Source organism: Abramis brama, assembly GCF_963993115.1.
Source record: "Abramis brama genome assembly, chromosome: 1".
NCBI lineage: Eukaryota > Metazoa > Chordata > Actinopteri > Cypriniformes > Leuciscidae > Abramis > Abramis brama.
In genome coordinates, this window is record NC_139963.1 from 19,377,084 (window position 1) to 19,397,274 (window position 20,191).

Sequence of the window (20,191 nt, forward strand, 5' to 3'; positions counted from 1 at the left end):
AATGGCCAATAAAATTAATGGCACCCCTAGAATTTTTAATGAGTAAAATCTCTCTGAAGTATATCCCCATTAATATTTACATTTTTAGCACACCTAGGGACTAGGGACATGAAATTGTCTAGTTATGACTTTTTGTTTCACAGGAGTTTAAATATGAGAAAACATAAAGGCCAAATGTCCTTAATCATCCATCACAATGAGTAAAACCAAAGAATATAGTTCTAATGTGCTGAAAAATATTGTTGAACTTCACAAAATAGAAAGTGGCTGTAAGAAAATAGCTAAAGAATTAAAAATCCCCATTTCCACCATCAAGGCAATAATTAAGAAGTTCCATCAACTAAAGACGTTACAAATCTGCCAGGAAGAGGACGTGTGTTTATATTGTCTTAATGCACGGCGAGGAGGACAGTTTCAGTGACTCTCCAGTGATCACAGATGGTGAATTGCAGAGATTAGTTGAGTCTTGGGATCAAAAAGCCATAAAAAAAAGTAAAAAATAAATAAATTAAATAAATTAAATAAAAAAACATCACCACGTCCCATGTTTGGGAGGGTTTATATATAAATTCATATATAAAGGGTATAAAAAATGCATGCCAACAGTTTAAACAACTATTACAAACCAAAATAATATTAAATTGTGATGGAGCACAATTATTGTTTGCTGTGGGTTCAGATAAACCCATAAAGAAAACTGTGGTAGAGGTGAACACGGCAACTCCCATGATTCCACACTCCATCACTGTCTCATCTTTGTCATTGTTTTGAATAAGCGACCTCTAGTGGTGAAACTTGCATACTGTGCCTTTAACGCGAAATATAATTCACATGAACTAAGAGAAACAATATTTTCACAACATTTATTAATGTTATATACTAGTTCATTTTTAATATTAAGTTTTATAAATTCACATTAGTACATTCACCCACATTAATAATGCTGTAAAACTGATCATTGCAAGTAGATGCCTAATGGTAATGAAGGAATATTGTAAAATGTTACCCACCATTTTATTAACAGCATTTATGCCCAGGACAGATAAAAAGCATCACACATCAACCGCCCACATAGTTACCGGTTTCACTCTTGTGATTTGATTGTCCTCTGAATTTATCATCACTGTTCAAGTAATGTTTCCAATAAGCTTCTTATGATGAGAATGGAAATGTGCATTGAATTATTTAGCATTTTCTTACATTCGAGAAATGGAATGAAAATTAATAAATGAAGGAAAGAACAATTTTGTTTTATTAAAGTAGTAGTTTACCAAGTAATAGTTTCAGCAAGTTTAACATGTTCCTGGAAGTTTAACATGTCAAGTTTAAAATGTGAAGTTTAGGCTTACAGCCAGGGTTAGGTGCTTCTACATTCACCTATAATTTCCCTCTGAATATAGGAATAAGTTAGGTGTAGGGTTAGGTTTAAGGGTAGGGATAGGACTAAATTTTCGGACAGGAATGTTGTTTCATTATCAACAAAATATGTTGATCCAGTAACGCGTCTAACTCGGCAAAATTAGGATGTGCCTTAATTACTAGTTGTCAAAGGTTGATATTTGGCTTTTTTTTTTTCTTTTTTTTTTAGCATTGGATAAAAAGTGTTTCTGTTTGCCCGATAAGTGTTAGACTTTTATTATGACAGTACCAGGACTTTTATTTTGACAGCACCCATTCGGGAGCCTCCATTCTCTGTCTTCATTCGTTTAATGTCTTTGTCTAACAGTTCTGTCTAATAGCAACTTTATATCCTTGATTTCAACCTGTGCTGCACTACATCCAGTTGGCCACTATGCCATATTAATTTCATATTCACTGTGTATTGTATGTAAATTTAGCATTACTGGTCTTTTATTTGAGAAAATATGATTCCCAGTGCGTACAGACTTACTGAGTGTACTATTGGTTACAGTGTTTTCTTCCCATTTAGTCTTTTTTTTTAACAGTTTCTTTATTTGTTTTGCATGTTTGTTTGTTTTTTCATATTGATTCATTTCCAAATTATTTTTAATTTAGTAAATGTTGAGTAAAATACATATACATTTCAGTTGCACTTTATTTTACACTAGGTGCACTTACATGTACTTACTGTGAACTTACAGTAGAAAGTACTGGGTAATATAAGATAACTACATGGGTAAAGGATAGGTTTAGGAGTAGGTTCAGGGTTAGTATGTAGTTATTACTCAGTTAGTGTAGTTACTATAGCAAGTATGTACATGCGGAACAGGACTGTCAAATAAAGTGCTACCTAAATTTAATCGAAACGTCTTATTTTCTAACTTTAAATAGTTTGATGTTTCTTTCAAATATTGTTCACAAATCTGTCTAAATCTGTGTTAGTGAGCACTTCTCCTTTGCTGAGATAATCCATCCACCTCACAGGTGTGGCATATAAAAATGCTGATTAGATGGCATGATTATTGCACAGGTGTGCCTTAGGCTGGCCACAATAAAAGGCCACTCTAAAATGTGCAGTTTTACGGTATTGCGGGGGTCCGGGGGGGTCCGGGGGTGCACACAGTGCAACACGTCGGCTTCACATCGACCATCAGCCTCCCAGTTCTCAAAGATAGTGGTATCAGCCATCAAAAAAATCCATATTGTTCAACCAGTAGTACGTTCCCGCTTTTTAGAGCTTGACAGCCCTGACCACTTTCTGCTTTTGTTGTATGGAAAAGAGCAGCATAAACATTCGGCTAAACATCTCCTTTTGTTTTCCATGGAAGGAAAACAGGTTTGGGACATGATGAAGATGAATGAATGATGACCTACTTTAATTTTTGGGGCGAACTGGTCATCATTAATCTCTCCAGGAGCAAACAACAGACTGCTTTTCTGAGCCCAATGCTTGTACTCTTCATCGAGAGCTCTTCAATCATGTGTATGTGGTGTAAACAAACGACCGGAGATCCGATGCGTGTTGTTACACTCAGTCCAAAGTGTTCAAGCATGCGCAAACATTAAATCCGCTTTGCACCATGCTTAGAGACGTTCTGTACCACCTAACTTTAGGCTGGCGTGCCGAGATGGGCGGAGGTCAGGCCGGCTCGCTGTTGTCTTCCATTGCTGTGTGTTCTTTTCAAAGGTCTTCTCTGTGCTCTGCTCACTGTCTGTTCCTTTCTTCACAATGCATTGCATATTCAGAAGCAGCAGCATGTAGGTATATTAAAACAACTTCCACCAGCTGCATGGCCTCTCTGTTTCTTTTTTTTTTTTTTTTTCTGTTTTCTTTACTCTTCTGCAATAAGTTTCACAACATTCTGACAGTCATCCTGAAGGAGAAGCACTTTAAAAAAATAAAAAAATGACAAATTAAACTGATTTCTGATTTACAGTCAAGAGTTCTTTGGTTTTGTTCAAAGGAACACTTCACTCAAATGTAAATCCTGTTAGTATTTACTGACATTCATGTCATTCCCAACCAAACCCATATGCTGTTATTTTTCTCTGCGGAACACACACACACACTCACACAAAAGAATCTTTTCCATAAAACAGTAGTTCAAAGTGAGCATGCCTGTCAAATTTCCCCCAAAAACCACCATTAAAAGCGCTATAGTCTTCTGAAGTCATATGATAGCTTTCCACAGAAAAAATAACAGCATATGGTGAGTAAATAATGACAGAATTTTCATTTTGTGGTGAAATATTCCTTTCCTATACAGTGAAATGTTCAAACCCTGTTTTGAAATGCTTTGTATTTTTGCTCATCCGAGTGTCTTTGTTTGTTCTCCACCCTTTCATCCTGTCGTTCATGTCTCTGTCTCAGTGTTTAATGTCTTTTGACCGTGTCATTGTCCCCATGTTTGCCCGTCTGTGGTGTGTGTTTCAGTGCGATGGCATGGTTATAATGCACGTTGGGACTTATCTTGCTTCTCTCCCTCTATAAATCTATCTTTCTTTCTTGCCTACTCCACCCCAACTCGATCAGTCTCTTTAACCTTACTGCATTTTTTTTCTCACTTGAATCACATGATTATGAGTCCGTTTCCTGTTGTCCTCTCTCTTAACGGACGTCTGTCCCTCTTCTCTGCAGGGGACGTGCTTTTCCAGATGGCAGAGGTCCACCGGCAGATTCAAGTGCAGTTAGAGGAAATGGTGTGTACCCTTCTCACACACAGTCCATTTCTCCTCTTTATTAAAGGATTATTTAGTATAGATTACATTCCAACAGTTTTTGACATGTTCGCAGGTTCAATACAAGTTTAAACGGCTAACTTTAGCTGTAAAGCAAACTCCACCCATAGGAATTGAAAAGGAGGATTTACAAGTTTGCATGTTACTGTAACCGCTTAATCAAAACTCAGTGTTTCTACCTTTACTTCAGTTGCAGTTTTTACTGTAACACTTTGTTTTAAGGTGACTTGTTACATGTAATTACTGTATTAATAACAGTAAATGATGCATAAAGGGTATGTTTACACGACAATGATGTACTAAAAATGGAAAAGTTTTTCCTTTCGCATTTTTCACGTACAGATGACAATGTAAAACAATCCCGTTCACACAGATCCTTGAAAACCAATAAAAACGCTTTATAATTCTTCCAGGCCAGTAGTTGGCGATGTCACTTTGTAAAGAAACACTACGCACCTATAGAGTGAACAGGTAATACACGTGCACATGATTTCACCGTTTTCACAGATTCATGTTTTTGTAGTTTACACTGAGGCGATAACGGTATCGTTTTCATAAACTTGCACTTTGAAACCCTTTTTAAAAAAGTTTGCATTTTCAGGCCCCCAAAACACCGTTGTCGTGTAAACGAACGGCCAAAACACATAAAACGTTTTCTGTTTTTAGCTGAAAATGGTATTGTGTAAACGGCCCCTAACTCTACATGTATAGTAATATTACTTGGTGGTAAAATGTATAATTGCACTGTAACAAGGACACCTTAAAATAAAGTGTAACTTTAAAGTTTTTTTCATTTTCTTTTAAAAACAAACTGAGGGATGAATAATTCGTTTCTGTGCTCATCAACATTATTCTAAAAATGCGGTCGATGGTGTATTTGAACCCATATATCATGGTATAATCTGCACAAATAATACAATTATATTATAAATTATATATTTTTATATTAATAAATAATAAATTGCATAATTAATAAAAAGTAAATTTAACGAACTTCACTCAATTTTTCTGCTCTTTTTTTTTTTTTTTTGCAGTTGAAATGCTTCCACAACGAGCTGCTGTCGGAGCTGGAGAAGAAGGTGGAGTTGGACGCGAGATACCTGACTGTGAGTCCGCACCTCATCCCACTCCTTACAGGCTGACAAGACGCACATTGAGCTCACTAACACTCTGAACAGAAGTGCTTCTCATCTACTTTAGTAATACACATTCCTCTGTTGGGCACTGATTGGCACAACCAACACACACACTCTGCACACACACACTTTTCACAATCCATTTAGTTTCTGATTAATTAAACCAATCTAAGTTTTTTTTTTTTTTTTCAGTTGGAAATGCATCAGATTATGGAAGTAAAATGGATTGAAAATGGCGTTTTAGGTTGACTTTAAAGGTATAAACCTAGTGGGATGCCTCAGTATGTTGGATCTTTAATGCCACACATGGCATCCAGTTACCATTTCAGACATATACAGCACTACCATTCAACGTTTTCCTCAGTTCGGGTTGGTGAGATTTTTTAATGTTTTTGATAGAAGTCTCTTATGCTTATCATGCATGTAAACAAAAAAAACCCCTGTAATTAATACTTAAGTATAATTTTTTTTTTTTTTTTTTTTTTTTTTAATCTTACTGATGCCAAACTTTTGAATGGTAGTTAAATCGGGTTATTTTTTAGTCATATTTTGCCTTGCCTCTTGGCAGTCTAATGAAACACTGAGCCAAAAATATGTAAAAAATCTGGATGACTTTGCTGCCACTGTTTTTGCTGTTTTGATGATATACTCCACATTTTGGCAAATGTAGAAGGTAATTTGCAAACAGTTTATATTTACGGAGTGCCTATTTACACTATGTGCAAACAGCCCGCCTTGTTGACAGAGGCTATTTACACTAACTCCGCCCACTGACGTCTGGTGGGCTAGACAAAATTACATTGGACACTGAATTGTCAACGGTAGCAATAGTGTAGGGGTAAGATGCGTGGGAGAAAGTTTTGATGCAAATTGACCCAAGTTCGAATCCGCCTTTTGCTGAACTCACTCTACTCCCTTTTCCCATCACATATCAGATCAGAAAGGCATTTACTTTCAATAAAAATGAAGAATATATTCGAAAAGTGGAAATAAATTGTCTAACGTGTGTTTAATAATCAAGTGTTTATCGGTTAGAGTTAGGGGTAGGTGTAGGGACGGCTTTATTGTCCCAATAAGCCAGCATCCATTTAATATTTTTAATAAACATAATCATTTGCACTGTTATTATTGCATACCTTTTAATGTACAACAACAGTGAGGTGCAAATAGTATCTGCCACTATTTATAAATATATATATATATATATATATATATATATATATATATATATATATATATATATATAGATCTACATCTTCAGACATTGGTCTTGCTTTCTTTTTTAGCAACGGCCCTGTTTTCCCGTGATTCCTGTTTCCACTATTTTCAACAAATGAAAGTACACAATTTGCGGGAGATTAAAGTATGTTTGGAGCAGTGCTGAGAAGAGGTATCTTTAGGCTGTGAGTGGGTTGGAGAGGAGCTGTGTAGAGCAGGGTTGGTTGGGGGGGTTGGGCAACTGGGATTGGGCGTCACTTGTCATCACATTGTATTCAGATAAAATTAATGCCTTGCTGTCTTGCCTTAGTTCTGGAGAGAGCGGTCTGCAGTCGTTCCCCATGGAAACCAAACAATTTTTTTTCTTTTTCCTCAGTCCGCACATTCTGTGCAAACATGTTGAGTTTCTGCTTGGAGTCTCTATTTAGGTCTGTAAGATTATTATGATATTCATTTTGTGGTACTGCTGCTGTAAGAACACAGTTTTATAAAGATTTACTGTGACATAACGTATAAATATGTTTCAAAGGTTCCAAATGCATGTTCTGTTCTGCCCACAACAAATCAAAGATGAGTGCTATTAACTATTAAATGGTTAGTTCACCCAAAAATAAAAAAAGTATCCCATAATTTACTCACCCTTAAGCCTTCCTAGGTGTCTATGACTTTCTTCTTTCAGCCAAACACAATCTGAGTTATATTAAAAAATATCCTGGCTCTTCCAAACTTTATTATGGGAGTGAATAGTAACCGAGATTTTGAAGCCCAACAAAGCGCATCCATCCATCATAAAAGTAATCCATACGGCTGCAGGAGGTTAATAAAGGCCTTCTGACGCGAAGCAATGCGTTTTTGTCAGAAAAATATCCTTTATTGTAACTTTATAAACTAGAATCATTGGCCTGGCTCTAGTTCCGGCGGAAGAGTGACCTCTGACCCGACGTATGACGCATTGACGATCGCAGAAGCACAGAGGAAAGAGCAAAACAAAACACCAGTACGAATTAGAAGTCTAAAACGAGAATTTTTACAGAAAAATGTCGGAGGAGCTTGAGTTTGTTGCCCAGCCCTATTAGTTTGAACCGCGAGAGGCGTCGACTCTCACCTAAGATTACGCTACGCTTACATTCTACGACATGCGTCAGGTCAAAGGTCACTCTTCCGCCGGAACTAGATTCACGTACAACCATTACCGGAAGCCAGTGATTATAGTTTATAAAGTTATAAATATGGATATTTTTCTTACAAAAACGCAACGCTTCGCTTCAGAAGGCCTTTCTTAAACTCCCTATGGATTACTTTTATGTTGGATGGATGCGCTTTTTTTGCCTTCAAAAAACAAGGTACCATTCACTCCCATTATAAAGCTAGGAAGAGCCAGGATATTTTTAATACCAACTGTGTTTGGCTGAAAGAAGAAAGTCTCATAAATCTATGATGGCTTGAGGGTGAGTAAATTATATGATAATTTTCATTTTTGGGGTGAACTAACCCTTTAACTGCCAGTTAACAAGCCACAAGCTCCATCTCTTGTATTCCAAGAGAAATCATGATCCATAACACATTAGACTTGATTTATATTTATTCCTGTTGTGCTTTGTGAATCATTCATGTGGTGAGAAAAGGGGATCATGGCTGGCAATGCAGAATCTTCCTTTCTCTCGCTGAAGATAGAGCGATCACTCACATGTAACGTTGTCTTTGTAGATACATTCCTGCTGTGCAAGAATCTGGTTGAGCTGCCAAACTATTTATAGATGTGTAGTCTAGAGATCATTCTCTCAACATACCTTGTGTAGGATGTGCGAAGATTCGTATATCTAGAAATGTTCCCATCCAAGTGTATCAGCCTCCAGAATTTGGCCGTGAGCCATGTTGTGCGGTTGGGAGTGAAGGCCTTCACTTCTTTCTTCTGCAGACATCAGAATGAACTGCCCTGAAACCCCAGACCTTCAGCTCTGTTCCAGACCCCAGTGAGTTGTCTGGCTTTTCAAGGCATCATGGGATCCTGACTTGAAGGCTGTTCCCAGCAGTTGCTGGCAGAACTGTTGCTGCCTTCCCTGAAATTTAGGCCATATTCTACACTGTACTGGATCACATAAATTAAATAACTACACAAAATAATCTTTTAGCTTTTTTTAAATCTTTTATTAGCTCACCAATTGCAAAACTTCCATGAAGAAACCCCGTCCTACAAAGCGTATAAAGCTGCTGACTTCAGTAACCCGGATGAGCCCGTGTTATCTGTTATCAAGGAATAACATACTGCTGGATGGCACGATTGACCAATCAGAATCAAGTATTCCACAGAGCCGTGTAATAACTGTAATTAATATGATTAGCCTTTTGGATGACTATGTTTTCAAACAGCTAATAATGTGTTGCTAATGTTACACAAACCATGTTCCCATTCGCCATCTCAGATGATGATGATCAATGATATGACGTAGAGAACGGGCGATTTCAAACCGTGTTTTAGAGACTGTCTTTTTTTGCTCAGCATACTTATGAATTTGCACATGGTTTGTCTGAACGCATATTAAAAACACCACATAGACATATAAACTACATTAAAAACTTGATTTTCACCACAGGGGGACTTTTAATTTGATTTATCATTCAGTTCAGGTGTGTGTCATTAATTATCCTTGTTCGCCAGTGTACTTAAGTTCCTTTGTTTCTGTCCATTGCTGTGAGGTCTCGTCTATGGTTTAGTTGTGTTGGATTGCTGTTCTCTGTTTGTGGATATACCTGTGGATTTATTAAGAATGCCTGTTTCCCTTCATCTGCGTGTTCGTGTGTGTTTACAACACAGCGTTGTGACATTATTATTATTATTATTATTATTATTATTATCATTATTATTATTATTATTATTATCATTATCATTATCATCATCATCATTATTACCTAACATCTTAACTTCTATATAAAAATAATAATAATAAGTATTATTATTATTATTATTATTATTATTATTATTTTATCAAAATATAAAAAATTTTAGTGGTTCAGTCTACAGACTTGTTAACTCACAACTGAATCGGACAGTTATGATATCAGAATTAATTGTGATCTAATGTTTATACAATAACAACAGCAATAATAATAATTATAATAATGAATAATGATAATAGTAATAACAATAATTTATTATTGTCATTGTTATATTTGTTGTTGTTTTTTTTAAGAATGCACATTAGCTTATTTTCCATTAACTTGTTAAAATTAGCAAAAATGTAAATCGACACTCTGTCAGTAGGTGGCGCTTATGGAACAGCAGAAATCCTCTCGCTTATTTACGCCTTTTTTTCCAAACAAAACGAAACCTACACTGAATGCTGTATCAGTATTTACTGTGAGTTTTTCAAATGCTGGAAATCAAATACAGTTTTAATGATAATTATATTAAACTGTAATATTAAAGCTGCCGTCGGCAACATTTTTTTGATCATATTCAGTGAAATCGACACTATAATCCGACAGAACAACATAAATAAGGTGGTTTTAGAAAAAAACCTGAGCTTCTAACTCCACCTGGAGCGAGTTATTTGTTTAGCAAAAATCCACCGCTCCCGGATCATCGGGTCCAATCAGCGCAGGGGGGTGTGAGATCTGACTGTCAATCACAGGTCGTGCACACGCCACAGATCCCCCCTCCCTCGCACACGTTAATATCACATGCACACGACACGCCTGAAGTTCGCCTGAAGATTGCACGAAGCGTGATGGCGGAGAGAAAACCTACTAACAAGCCTCTAATTCCTCGGTTATTGCTATCTATGGATAGATTAGGCAGGGCAGCCTACCTCCGAGTCCATGGTGTTGATCAATGCTGAAGAGACGGACGCGTTCACAGAAAATCAGGTACACACGCACTGACGAGCACGACCTCGATGGGAGGGTGCTCGCTGGTAGTGGGGAGGGGCTTGAGAGTTGTAAACATTCAAAATTTTGGCTAAGTCGACCCAATCTGCCAGACTTGCCGACTGCAGCTTTAAACGTCGAAAATTACATCGTGGTTTATCGTCAAGCTGGTTACCGTTTCATCCCATACCCTAAATCAAGATTGAGGTTGGCTACCACTCGTAAATCTTTACCGACCGCCAGGTTGGGAAACACTTCTGCACACAAGTGACCACTAAGAAAGGTCCTGCTTATGTAGGCCGTTTACAGATTTAGAGTTTAAAGATTTGCCTTGAGGAGAGCAGCTGCTTATGTAGACGGCAGATAGCGACTGTTTTGGAACATGGGTTTTGACTCCCATGTCTTTCTTAATTCACTAGCTACAGTCTGATGATTTCTGCATTTACCGACGGTGTTCCTTGTGTTTTTTCTCCTGAAGGCGGCTCTTAAGAAGTACCAGATGGAGCACAAAAGCAAAGGAGAGAGTCTGGAGAAATGCCAGGGTGAGCTGAAGAAACTGCGGAGGAAGAGCCAGGGCAGCAAAAACCCCTCCAAGTACGGCGAGAAGGAGTTGCAGGTGAGCCCCCACACCGCTGCGGGTCGTGAACAGAGCTAGCGTGTCGCTGTGGGCTCCGTCCCAGGCCTTTGAAAGGGCCGGAGGTGTATGGATAGGCTCTGGTTCAGCAAGACCACCTACATCATGCTAATGCTGAGATGATTTTCACCAGCGTCTGAATGTAAGAAGTGCTGTGAGCCTCTTGAGGCAGTGAGAACACAATGGGTGGGCGAAAGCCGTAGGTGTGTATACAAACAGCGCTGCGGCGTATCAGCTAAGAGGTTGTGCCGAACACACACACACACACACACATATCATGGCTGTTTTTTACTAACTTTCTTGCCTGTGTAAAGCGTGCGAGTGGACCAGGCCCCAACCTACCGGATTAATTTCAGTGTGAATGCTAGCCTGCTGAGAGGCGTCTTACACTACGACAGCGGGGCGGTGGAGACCCGGCACAGATCAATAAGCCATGTGCATGTGCTCTGGGAAAGCTTACGTGCTCTGCCGGGTGTGGAAGAACCGCCCTCCTGACCCCACTACTGAGTCATGATATATCCCCGATCAGCTCACACTTCCTCAAAATGTAGCTGTGCACCTCTGCTTTTAGCTTTGAAGTTTTTATTTTCAGTGTGTAGTAATAATAATTGTATTTAGATTGTTTGGATTATTATTATTATATGATAACAACAACAACAATAATAATAATAATAAGAATTATAATAAGAATTATTATTATTATTATTATTATTATTATTATATTAAGATTGTTTAGATTATTAAATAATATGTATGATTATTAGATTATTATTATTATTATTATGTTTATATTATATGATAACAACAAGAACAACAACAACAACAACAATAATAATAAATATTATTATTGTATACATTTTTATTATTATTTTTATATCACAACTAAAGTTTTAATTTTCAGTTTTTCTATTTCGTTGTTCCATTTATTTTTATCAAAAAGACAATTTGATAAATGTACAGGTACAGTATATGTAGTTTTTGCAGTAGCGTGTTCCCCCATTCATTTTTCCCATACAGATAAAAAAAACTTATAGAGCTCAAACCAACCAGCTAGGAAGTGAATCCCATTACAAACTTTGATTTGAAGCGAGAAAAAATGAATAAATAATCCAAATTAAAAAAAGATGGATAAATATAAAACTATTGATGATGTATGTAGAAACAATGTATTTTATGTTTATTGCAAAATATGGGAAGGAAAACTTATTTGTATAGCACAATTCATACACAATGGTAAGTAAACATGCTTTACATAAAGATTTAATAATCATAATCATAATAGATGCATAAGAAACTGATTTAAAATTAAATAAAATAAAAAAAGCAAAGAAAAATGCATAAATATGTGCAATCAGTAAGACAGTTCAGTGCTCATTCAGTAAATTATGTAAACAGATGTTTCTAGCTAATACAGTATACACATATTGGCAGAAGTTTGAGAGCGTAGGGAGTCACGACTGACTCCCATTACATCATTCCCAGTTCTTACGCAGTTATTCGCCGTGCTTCATGGGAAACGGTGCACGCTACAGTGTTTTGACGTGATTTGCTGGTTTCTTTACAGAACTATGGGTAATGTAGTTTCTCAACAGGAAATCCAGTGTCGAACAGTATTAAAAAAAAAAAATTAAAAAAAAATTAAACAATGCATGTGAAACCTTATTATTAAAGTGCAGGAAGTGATGATAACCATCTGATTGACAGGTGAACCAACCACGAGTTGATCAATCAGATGTCCGGTTCTTACCTTATTTGCCGGATTCGATCTCACACAATGCACAGTTTAACTAAACCATCCAACACTGATCGAAAAACAAAAACAAAAATCATTTTGATCTTTTTCAAGCTCACATTTTTATATATATATATTTTTAAATCACCTTTATGGGTCATCTTTTTTTAAAAACTGTATACAAAAGTCCTCATAATTGGGTGAAGGTTGTATTAGCAGAAGTGAATATTGCTTGAGTGTGAGTGCGGTCAGATGTAGGGCTGAACTGGCCTCTGGCTGTGAGCGTGTGTGAGCAGGTACTGTATCTGTCAGTGACTGCTGTAGGAGATGCAGTGCTGCTGGGAGTTTATACAGTAAATGTGTCTGTCTGCTGCCAGAAGCCCTGCAGATAGTGAGCTCAGGCCGGGTGGAGCTTCACTCGCCTCAGAGAGACGCAAACATTTTCAGTTTCGTGATTTTGTAAGCTAAAGCTACAAGAGGTATTGCTGTAATGGTGGCGACAATATTCGTATACTTGCCAAGCACAATAATGTACACCATACCATTCAAAAATGTTTTTTGAAAGAAATTAATAGGCTACTTATTCAGCAAGAATGCATTTAATTGAGCGAAATTGACAGTAAAGACTGAAAAAAATTATAATGTTACAAAAGATTACCTTTTCAAATAAATGCTTTTTTTTTTACATTTACATTATTCATCAAAGAATCTTTAAAAATGGTTTCCACAAAATATCAGGGAGCACAACTGTTTAACATTGATAATAAGAAATGTTTCTTGAGCATCAAATCAGCATATTAGAATGATTTCTGAAGGATCATGTGACCAGTGTTGCCAAATGCCAAAAAAATCCGTGTTTTTCCTGTGAAATTGCGCTACTTTTAAATTGTTGCCGTGGGTTTGTGTCAGTTTTCTGCTATTTTTCATTGGCCATCGGGCTCCTTTTGTTGTGCAGACCTGGCAACCCTGCATGTGACACTGAAGACAGAAGTAATGCTGAAAATTCAGCTTTACCATCACAGTAATAAATAATATTTTAAAATAGTCAAATAGTAAAGTTATTTTAAATTGTAATAATATTTCACTATATTACTGTTTTTTTACTGTATTTTTTATCAAATAAATGGTGAGCATTAAAAAAAACCTTACCGACCCCAAACTTTAAAACAGAACTAATGTACAGTCACAACTATTTTACTTTATTTACTTTACTTTAAAATAAAGTAAATCCAATCAGTCTCATCCAATCAGATCTGTGCAATTATTGCCATGTTTAAGACCACCTTTTACCCTTGGTAAAATCACTGTTACACACTACAGCTTATTGCTTTAATAAAATGACAGCAGTCACAGATGTTCAGTTAGTAGTTTGATGTATTAATATTATCAGTTTGCGCAGAGTTTCGGGCCTCACAGTTGACAAGCAACACAGTCACATGCCACATTCATATATAATGAATTGTCACAAATGTGTCTCTGCATTTAAAGGAACACGCCGACTTTTTGGGACTTTAGCTCATTCACCGTATCCCCCACAGTAAGATAAGTCCATACATACTCTTCTCATCTCCGTGCGTGCCGTAACTCTGTCTGACGCACCCACTGCTAGCCTAGCTTAGCACAAAGACTGGAGGTAAATGGCTCCAGCTAGCGTACTGCTCCCAATAATGAATAACGAGTGATTTGCTCGCAGCACCCGAGAAGCCCCGTGGTGAGGAGCAGAGCCAGAGAGTTCGCTCAGAGTTGGAGTAAATCACTCCGCAGAAGTAGCAGTGCTTCGCCTTCTGAGAATATTCTGAGAGTTCCCAGTATGTATACGGTTAGAAGATGGCTGTGTCTCATGTGACTATACATGTCACAACATGTAAATAGGAAAATGTTGGCGTTATTTTGTCATTTATTAGGAGCAGTATGCTAGCTGGAGCCATTTACCTCCTGTCTTTGTGCTAAGCTAGGCTAGCGGTGGGTGCGTCAGACAGTTACGGTGTGGTGAACAAATGTGTCCTACTGAAGAGATGAGTCCAAGCTTAGGACCCAAGCAATCCGATTGGTTCAAAGCACGTTTTATGGGTAATCGCTTTAGTGCCTGGTTACAAATCATACAAAATCACTTTATTATAGAAGACGTTTGTACTACGTTATAACGAGTCATTAATGTATTTTAACTTATACGTTTCATATACTAGTATTTAACCAAAGCTATAGATTGTGAAATTAAACATTTCTCGTTGTTAGTGTGTTTTTTAGTTAGCTTAGATAGTAGCATAGCATACAGCTAACGTTATCCGATGATCGTGCTAGCTGAGCTTTACCTGAGCTTATACTGCCCTGATACTGCCTTACAGTATTCACAGCAATTCGTAATGCATTTTTTTTATCGTAATAATCAGCGCAATATGTTACAAGTACATTTTTTTTTAATTAAAAGAACCATAAAATAATGTTTATTTGTGTATATTACTATTTTTCTTATTAACAGTTTAGACATCTCACGTTAGCTACAAGTTATCGCAAGAACAGATTTAGATCAGGCATACTACTGGCATACTAATGGGGTCCTAAGCTCGGACTCATCTCTTCAATAGGACTCATTTGTTCACCACAACGGCACGCACGGAGATGAGAAGGGTATGTATGGACTTATCTAACTCTGGGGGATACGGTGAATAAGTCCCAAAAAGTCGGCGTGTTCCTTTAACAATGACAATGAACACTGCTAATCAGATCAAAAGCTGTATAATTACGCATTTAGATGATATATTATGAGTTATTTTATCTTTCTGAGCTTCTAAAAGATCGATTCTGAAAACCTGCTTCAGTCCAAAGAAAAGAGCAGCTCTCATTTTCTACCTCAGACTCTTTCTTTTCATGTAAATGTGGCCTTGAGCGAGAGCAGGAAAAGTCAACTGATTTAGTCGAGAGCCCCATGGGCGCATAAAGCAAAGTCTGAGTACGCACACACATAAATGCAGATACTTCATCTGTATTATGGTAAATCGCTTAGAGAGTGATGGTGGTTTGGAGGTTCACGGATTGTGATTCATTGGAAAAGCTCCATGAACCGTCATGAATTGACTTGCTCTGTCTGAGCGTGTTCAAACAACTGTTAATGCACTCGGGTTTTCTCGCTCTCGACTCTGTTGTACCTCCGTCCTCTCTTCTTTTTTTTTTCCTCGTCCTGTTGCTGCTGAAATAATTAGTCGCTGAAGTCCCTCTGAAGATGCTAATTAGCTAATTATTCAGTTCGGTAGAGTGGTCTGAGTTACAGCGGGAGGGATGTGAGATTCGGCGGAGGTCTACGGCGCTCACGCTCGCTGTAATATCACACGTTAACAGACATGTCATGCTTCTGAATGGTGTGGACTCCTCGGCGAGTTCAGGGAAAGTAATTAGCGTATCTACAGAAGAACACTTGCACGTGTGGTTAGCGCACATGACTCTGTGAGAGTCATCTTGAGAGAGCCAGGGATTGTTGCTTTGCTAGGCTGGAGAGGAAGCTGCTGTGCCACTGGATGAAGGACTGCTGATGTCAGAGGAACGAGTGGAGCTGCGGCTATATCAGGCTGACGCAGCGGGACACCCAGCAGGAAGCGTTTAAGTTAGAGAGGGCTTTGTAGGCTAGTGTACAGCACGCGAGTGTTGATTTAGACATACAGTAGAGGGATTCCAACCTCCCATCCAGCACACAGCCAGGGTCCAAAAAACACTTTTCTGAAGCTGCAAATACTGGGTAATGACTTAATCCTATAATGATGAATTATTTAGCTGAATATTTACAGCAAACAGACAAAAATATGAAAACGCTACATGAAATTGCTACATAATGATTTATGTTGGCTCCAAAGGCCCAAGAAAACATTCAACGGTCGCCTAATACTGATATGTATCTCTGGTACTACTTCTCAGTTTAATGTTATGCATCTTTTTTTAAATTTTAAAAAAACAGAAGTTTTAAATTTCTACATTTAAATAATTTTAAGAGACACACTGATAGGGCCCACCAGGTAGTTCACTGAGGCCCCCTAGTGGGCCCCAGCTTCTACTGTTTTTAAGGCTTCGATATACATCGAGGAAATTCGAAGAACAAACTGGTGTGACGTCATTTAAAAAAAATCTGAGCTAAACAAAGTTTGTTTCGGGAGTTTAAAACGGGCTGGTAAATGCCTTCGAACTAACATTGGTCTGTGGTGATGATGTAATAGGTGGGTGTGGCTCTGAGGCTCCGCCTTCTTGAACATGGATAAATTCTCCGGTTCATTTCTTCTGTTCAGTCCGTCGAGGTCAGACATCCGTGAGTAAATACATGAACACACTGAAGAGCAACTTTATAATAGAAATTGAAGTTGTAATTCTAATTGAAAGAGACTGACACTTTTTTTGTGTGTTTATTACTGAAAATACTGCTTACTTTTAAGCAGTGTATTGTAGAAAATGCTATATAAATAAATGTGACATGACATGACTAGAGTGTGGAATTGCAGAGCTTTTTCAAACACGACCACGTCGCTATGATCAGATGCTTTCTTAACTGCCGTTTTCTCACCACTGTCATTCTTGGCTGCGTTTCCACTTGGCATTGACATGCGATCACCATGATCAAGCAGATCGGATCATCAGTCACTCAGGACACAGTGCGTTTACACTTGTCAATATCAAGTGGCTTCTGTATCAGGATAACCGATCGGATCTCTTTTTTCCCACACAATTTGTTTATTTTTTGCAGAGGATGGCCCTGGTGCAAAGTCGTCCTGAAGTGGTGTGTTTTCTTTACAAATCTCACAAAATGAGGAGGTTGCAAATAGTAATAAGGTGGATAGATGTAAACGGTACAAAGAAACATATGGATCCGAGATCGGTTCCAGCTGTGGTGGGAAAAATGCTAGTCTTTACAGAGAATGAATGGTTCTGCAACTTTCAGGTGCGAAAGCAAACTTTCCATTATATTTGCGATCTACACCGCCCTGACAGTTCGGGAGAGAGGAGGGGGAGTAATGACAGTGGACGGGGCTTTGTGAGACGTCGACCTGTGAATGCAGAGACCGGCTGGATTGCGTTTACATTGCATTAAGATCCGATCACAATGCGTCCTCGACCACCTCTGAACCAGGACACGTTGAACGGACAACATTCTGAGTTATGGTGACAATGAAAACAAAACTAAGCAGAACAGAACAAGACATGTTCGTGACAATCTCCAAATCAGGGCCATACTTGGGGCGGTGCAACCAGTGCCACAAGGAGGGGGAATCCCCCCGGAACACAATCGCAAACGGACCGAGGAGGACTCCAAACCCTATGGCTCCACCTTGCTCAGTCGTCCCTCTGGTTTCGCCTCGGACTTCCGAGTCATCAGCTGCACCTCGACCCTGCACTTCCCTCTGGCTCTGTTTTCATTGTCACCATTTGCCTGAGCTCCAAAACTATCTATCAGTTTTTCAGCAAAGCTGATCATTTAGAGGCCTTGGAATTTTGCATATCAAATATGATACAGTATGATTTATTGAGTTAAAAAATCTAATTGTCTTTTTGAGATGCATTACCTATTTGTTACTCAAGATAACATTTATATTAGCTGGACCAGTTTGGAAAATACTGGGGGGCTTTTTGTTGTTTTTGTTGTTTTTTGTGATTTGAGTGAAGTTCAATTTATGATGCATTTGCTGATTTGAAGTATATTATTGCCAATAAATAAAAACCCTCTCACATCCCAGAAGTTAGTAGGTGTATAAGATAATGTCATAATGTCACAGTATATTATATGCCACGTTGTGCAAGCAGTGCTGGATTTTTTCTTTGGAAACGTCATCTTGGCAAACACTTTTGGAGGTTTCATTCTTTTCCTGTTCAATTAGATACTGCAGGATCTTGGATAAAATACCAAGTTTCAAAAACAATAACTGTAACTATGGTGGGAGGAAACTATGCCCTTTCAAAAACATTCTGTAAAAATACCATGATAATTTGATACACATCATGACACTGAATAATTAATCTTTTAACATGAAAGTACTGCTTTAGGCAAGGCAAGGCAAGTTTATTTATATAGCACATTTCATACACTATGGCAATTCAAAGTGCTTTACATAGAAAGGAATGCAAATAATCACAAAATATTATTTAAAACAGTTATTCAAAGTGCTTTGCATAGAAAATAAGCACAAAATAAAAGCAAGGGAAAATAAAACAGTGATAAAAGGAATTAAAAGAGAGAAATTATACAGTTTATAAAATGAATTGGAGTAAATTTAATTAAAGTAGTAAAAAGATTATACATAGAATAAACTTCTCATCTGGCAAAACACCGGTGTATCTTATTTTGCATCTAGTTTTACTCTTACACGGTGTCTGTGGTGTTTATTCGGCGCGCCTAAGAATTCCATTGGACGTCTCCGATGGACCAGGTTTTTCCCTAAAATCGGACAGGAGGCTAGGACTGACCTCGGGTTCACTGCCCCATCAGTCCGCACCAGTCCGCACCCCATAGAACCTCGAGTTTAATTTAGTGTGGTTTTGTAAAGGTATTCATTTTAGATGAGCAGTTCATTGGAATAGCTGTCGCTTTGTGGAGGAATCCGTGATATTGTTGACACTAACACGAGCAGAACAATAACTGTGTCTGGAATTTCCCTGCGGTACATGTCTTCGGTTTCACTTGTTAGTGAAATGTACCATGTGTCAAAATAAAAGTTGAGCTGGGCTGGTTCAGCATGTCCCAGAGTAAAACATGGCTGTTTTTAGTGAGTTTTTCTTGTTCTCCAAATTAAAGTAACATGTTGTTGGAACTGCAGCCTCCCTTTGGCAAGAGAGATGAGGTTGCTTCAAAATTGGTTCTGATTGGGGTCGGGAAGATTTTTAAAAAAATGTTTAGCTTGTTTACCGACCCAAAACTTTTGAATGGTGGTGTATCATACTTTTGGATTCATATTATTTGAGTATTCCGTATGATAATAAATAATCAAGGCACGGGTACTGAAATCTTACTGTGTCACCAGTATACCGTGCAGCAATTCTCTCCACTTTCTCCATCAATAACTAGGGCGTATGTGCTTAAGTCACATGACCTTTGTAACATCTTTCATAGCGGCTGATTGAGTAGGTCTGACAGCTTCCATATATGAAACGAAGGGTCCTGCCTTCTCCATCCATCACGCCATCAGCACGCCTGTCACCCGCGTCACGCCTGTCCACGCGGCCGCCTGCTGTCATGACCTCTAATGCATCTTTTCATCAAACACTCATTCCCCATGTTCTATATTTCCGTTGTGCTTTTCCTCATTTCACCTCCTGTGCTGTCGTACCTCAACGTATCTCTTTCACACTGCAGTACTCTATGACTCATAGTACAGTTGTATCTGTATTTTATTCTGAAGGCTGTAAAACAAGTCCACATGTCTGATTGATGTATTATTCTACAAGGCAGGAATCTTCCTTTAAAGTTAAAAAATGTATCCTTTATCCTTTTTA

At 38.0% G+C, this 20,191-nt stretch overlaps 1 protein-coding gene across 5 annotated transcripts in view; it reads left to right on the top strand.

Annotated features, from left to right (window-relative positions):
• baiap2a (BAR/IMD domain containing adaptor protein 2a) overlaps positions 1 to 20,191 on the top strand; it is a 104,616-nt gene that overhangs the window by 62,665 nt on the left and 21,760 nt on the right. For all 5 annotated transcript variants that reach the window (XM_084117473.1, XM_084117474.1, XM_084117471.1 and 2 more), the window contains exons 4-6: positions 4,040 to 4,101; positions 5,175 to 5,246; positions 10,840 to 10,977. In XM_084117473.1, the coding sequence (XP_083973599.1) occupies positions 4,040 to 4,101; positions 5,175 to 5,246; positions 10,840 to 10,977 (272 nt within the window). The remainder of the gene's footprint in view (positions 1 to 4,039; positions 4,102 to 5,174; positions 5,247 to 10,839; positions 10,978 to 20,191) is intronic.